General features: G+C 36.6%; 1 protein-coding gene across 1 annotated transcript; it reads right to left on the bottom strand.

Moving 5' to 3' along the window:
- Window positions 1-1,385: 1,385 nt before the first annotated feature.
- Window positions 1,386-2,155, bottom strand: LOC132644103 (uncharacterized). The gene is made up of 2 exons (XM_060360661.1): window positions 2,075-2,155; window positions 1,386-1,976 (listed from the first exon to the last, which is right to left on the bottom strand). The coding sequence occupies exons 1-2, from the start codon at window positions 2,153-2,155 to the stop codon at window positions 1,386-1,388; spliced, it is 672 nt and encodes a 223-aa protein (XP_060216644.1).
- Between the last annotated feature and the right edge of the window lie 3,294 nt (window positions 2,156-5,449).

Genomic DNA, 5,449 nt, shown 5'->3' on the forward strand with positions numbered 1-5,449 from the left:
GCCGAACTTCTGGAGGCATATAGTGATGGAGGAAAGCATCGACAAACTCTTGCCATACCGGGGGAGGTGCATTTGCTCCCCGTGAAGCCATCCATACCGTATACCACTGGATCGAGACATCTCTCAATCTATATGATTCTAGCTCTACCGACTCGGTGTCTGAAGAATGTATTAACCGGAGTGTCCTTAGCATACCATCAATAAAGTCCTGGGGATCCTCCTCCGGCTTCGACCCAAAGAATTCTGGGGGGTTCAAAGTAACGAAATCACGGGCCCTTGCACTAACAGCCCTATCACCATACCATGAACCTTGCCTCTAAGCCTGGGCCGCAACCAACTAGGTCAACAAATTAATGGCCTCTTTCACATCTTGGCCCGAAGCATCTGGTGGAGGAGCTGGAGGTGCTGGAGCTGGGGCTGAGGCTCCCTCACGCTCCTCAGTAATAGGCACTGTCTGGGAGGACTGAGATTGAGCCGCACTCTGGGACTCACCTTCCTCTACTACCGGTGGCGGTGCTTTCTTAGCCCGCTTCTCTGCCACCGTCTTGCCCTTTTGGGCTGCCGTAGCCTTTCCCTTTTTAGGCATCTCTGAAATACACAACACATGATTTAAGAGCAAGAATTTCCTACATCATAGCTCTATCGCACGATTCTTATGAAGAAAGAAGGTCATTTATTCCTAACACTCTGTTTGGAACGTTGTTACCCATTGTTTCATAATGTACTGTATTGTATTGTATTGTGCTGTTTTGTAGATACAATGTTTGGATAGACTGTATCGTTTGCTGCTGTGTAATAACATATTTTTTGTTTGGATTGAATGCATCGTACTGTATTTTAATTGGTAAGTTTACTAAAATACCCTAAACTATAAGTTAAGTGCATGTAAATTGTGCAATAGCATAATATCAGGCCATTAACAAACACTTAAAATTGAAGAAGACACGAACTCACCATTATAATTGTTGAACGAACAGAACCTCCAATTCCATTTTCCAAAGTTCAATAATTTAGGGTATTAGGACATATCCAAACTGGTAGATCTTAAATATTGTTGGTGAGGCAACAATAGCAGCAGGGGGATCCAATGGAGAAGATTACCAAACACCGATAATGATTAAAAGCATGAATCTTAGACACAAACAAATTCAGATTTCAAATTCAATCCTAAATAGTTAAGAAACGTCATTAACCACTCAAAATCTTTAAAATGTCACTGGTATAGAAAGTTTAAAGACACCCCACAAATGATTTTTCTCACGATGCCTATATTTTTCATATAATTCATAGCTTAAAATGCATAACAAAGTAATTGTCAATAACGAAGTATTCATGCGGTCCACAAAATCATAAATACTTAAAATTTAAATAAAATTATTCTAAACTTAATCTTCGGGTGACATCATGGTCAATAAAAGAATCTTGCGGTCTTCCTGTGGACATCCCATCAATGTGCGACACATATCTGCGTTTTTACAAAGAACTATATAAGCCTTATTGCTCAGGTGACGTTCCAAATTCATCTCCTTTACCATTTGCCATATCTCGTTCGCAGGAATAGGAGGCATAGTTGAAAGTCGGTTAATTGCATTAGACAAATTGTCCATCCCACCTCTCAACATGTCAGCCATTCCGTCAAGATGATCATGTTTAGACTTTTTATTTCTGATAGGAGTCAGTGTCTCTAGATAGCTACTCGATGTAGGTTCACCATTAGTTGGTTGATTTTGCTTATCCTGTCCATGTTCCTCGGTGTTTTCCAACGAGGCAACATTCACTGAAATCATCTCATCTACCTCATCAATAGTCAACGAACTAGTACTTGATCTTTTCAAATTTTTACGAGCACCTCTTTTTAACATATCTGGTCCAGTCTCAGCATGCTTTCCAGTATCTCGATCCTTTCCATACAGTATTATTAGCTTATCATAATTTCTAATTGACATGGTCCTCAGCTCAGCAGCTGCAGGCTTAGCCTATATATAAAAAATAGAATACAACTAAAGAAAATGATAAGAACATTATCATATGAAAATAAGAACAAAACTAATAAACTAGTAATGCATGAATTTACCTGAATTAACTGGTCCCATACTTCAGGTTCAGCATCCCACATATTTGTTATGGGATCCCATAAAAACCCGCTCATCCCCATTTGAAATGTGTCATAGCATTTGGCAAATTTAGTTTTAATTACTCTCATTCGGTTGTGAATTTTCTCCTTGTTAATAAATTTATCAGCAAATTTTGATCGTAGCTCCTTCAATATGTTGTCTAGTGCGTGTGTAGTGAAAGTTCCACCAATTCTATTCCCACGTGCTTGCTCGTTACAGAATGCATCAATTAATGTGTCATCCATAACATTTGACCAAACACATAAAGAGTTATCTGAAACATTTGTATCGCTTGAGGTGGATGCCTTTGACTTTTTCGACGTGTTGACAACTACAGAATTAAGATAAATTTTCATAAAACATAATTAAAGAAAACATCATCACACATAGTTATTGATAAGTGTTATAAGATAAAGTAAAATGCACGACACAGAATGTTTATAAATCAAATAATAGCATCACAAAATTACATTCAAATGATATCAAATGAATAATAGTGACACAAAAGTTCATTTGAATTTTTATCTAATAAAATTAATCTTGGTAATTAATCCACATAGCAGCTGCTATGTTATCTCGAATCAATTTCCCTCTTCTATATTCCTCAGTGCTCTCCCTAGGATGATTTGGAAGTTATTCATGCACATCATTATCATTCATAAGCTCCGCATCAACTTGAGCAAGTAACTCATCATTTGGATCTACACCTCTTAAGTAGTTGTGCAAAATACAACATGCAAAGATAATAAGATTTTGGGTGTCAATACCATATGAGGACTCCGTTGAACTAGAAATTATAGGAAATCTCTTTTTAAGAACTCCAAATGCTCGTTCGATAGCATTACGCAAAGAAGCGTGTCGCAAATCAAATAATTCACGAGCATTTCGAGGTGGATTTCTTGAATACTCTTTCAAGTGATATCGCTCCACCCGATAAGGTGTAATAAGCCCACTTCTTAACATGAGTCCAGCATCAACAAGGTAGTATTTTCCTAAACATAAATAAATAAAAGATTCAATTATTTGTTCATCACGTATATCTATGTCTAGACAAATTTATAGAACGTTTACCTTCTGGAATGTTTAATGGGTCTTGTCTATTTATTGCTTCTTTCATAATTCTTGAATCAGATGCAGTACCTTCCCACCCAGCAAACACATAGGTGAATTTTAAATCGAATGAGCATGCAGCTAATACATTCTGTGTTGGATAATCTTTCCTCCCACGGTATTTTGGTGCTTCACTTTGTGAAACTTTAACACGTACGTGTGTTCAATCAATTGCACCAAATACAATCCTGATATTATAATAATCAATGAACATGCAAAAAATCTTGACATTGCTAAAGTTTGAGTAAAATTATAACTCTGTTAACCTTAAAATATGGGTAGAATCTTTGGTTGCTGGCAATTTCAGAAGGAACTTGGGATCCATCAGGTTGTTTAATAAATATTTCATATAGCCCCAATATAGCTCGTAGGACAACATGAAAATGACGACTGACCGACTCTCCCGATCGTCGAAAGATGAAAGATAGTTCGCGATTTGTCACATTATGTGCTAACAGGTAAAGTGTTTTTGCAACCTGTTCTTCAACTGTAGCTCGAAGTGTTGGTCTAAGACCTCCATCTCTAACTAACATCTCACAGAGACCGGTAAAAGTCGAAGGGGTCATTCTTAAAATATTACGACAAAGTTCTGAAGAAAATAGATGACTCAATAGTTCATCTCTAACTTGCTCTCTTTCAAGGCGTATGGCATGTGTGATCGTACGTCGATCATTTTCAATTTCACATGCATAATTCCAAAACCAAATAAATGCTAAGAGAGCAGCATATGAAGCTAAAGAGCTCACTTGTCCCAATATTTGCCTATTATCTTGATTATTCTGATCATCCATCTATAATAAAATTAAGTGAGATGCATCAACTAATTAAACTACGTAAGATGCTAAAATAAATATGAATATAAACATGTGTTACAGAAAATGCCTTTATTCGAGGAGGCAACAACATGTTCATAGAAATCATGTACTCTAGCTTATTGTTTTGGTTTTTATCAGTTTTTTCAGTTATTTGGGTTTTTTGATTTTTTTCGATTTTTAAAAAGAACCACATTGTTCACATAGATGAACAATGAACAAGCAGCATCAACAAGTAAAATTTCAGATTGACATTTAACTCAACATGAACAATACGAGAAATTTCCACAAAGTAAACCAGCATTCACATACAGGTGTATTACACAATTATAGAGTCATGGTTTAACAAAATCATGGGAAAGCACAGCAAATAAGCAAAATATTCTATGCAAAAAAATAAAACAAGAAAGCAAGCAAATTAATGAAATTATGGCTGATTCCTGAACAAAAAGCAAACATATGGCAGAATGGAATAAGCAGAATGGAATTCGCTTACCTGTAACTTTGAAACTATGGAAGAGTCCTGAGCAAAAAGCAAACATATAAAATTAAAAGAAGGAAAAAGAAGTAGGGAGCAGGACAAAAAAAAAAGAAAAACGTAGAAGGAGATAAAAGAAGGAAGAAGACGGAGCACATAAACAGAAGGAAGAAGACGTAAAAGAAAAAGAAAAACCTAGAAGACGTAGAAAAAGAAAAAGAAAAAGAAGTAGGGAGCCAAACCTAGAAGGAGACAGAATTATGTAGAAGACGTAGGGTATAGGATTTTTGGGTGGAGTTAAATAATATAAGATAAAGGGTAAAATAGGATTATGAAATATTAAGTAAGGACATAATTGGAAAAAGAAATTAGGTAACAATGGGATAACACCAAATCGGTTGTTACATAAAATGGGGCTTTTCATTGTTACGTAATGACGAAATTTAACAATACGATACAATACATTTTAAATAACAATCAAAACAAACATTGTTTTTGTGGTAACAATACAATACAATACAATACAATACAATACAATACAATGGGTAACAATGTTCCAAACAGAGTGTAAAATGTCCGCAGCTTATTGTTTATAAGTGTGGAGCGCAACACACCCATAACCAAGACTCTACTAGACACGGCTCGTAGACACACTCTAGGACTGAACTGCTCTGATACCACTTTTGTCACGACCTGACTCGGGGCCGCGACGAGCACCCGGTGCTAGCCCACCCGAGCACCCTCCTAGCTTACTCTTATACTTACATCTAGGTGAGCCACATAATTATACATACATTTCCATTCATTCGTCAACTAGTCCCAATTGGACAACAGTACATTTATATCACCATAGGCATCTATGCCACATTAATGTACATGGGCCAACGTGGCCGACAAAATGATACACAAAACGTAGGCCGACAAGGCCGGACATG

The sequence above is a fragment of the Lycium barbarum genome, chromosome 6 (genome assembly GCF_019175385.1).
Source record: "Lycium barbarum isolate Lr01 chromosome 6, ASM1917538v2, whole genome shotgun sequence".
NCBI lineage: Eukaryota > Viridiplantae > Streptophyta > Magnoliopsida > Solanales > Solanaceae > Lycium > Lycium barbarum.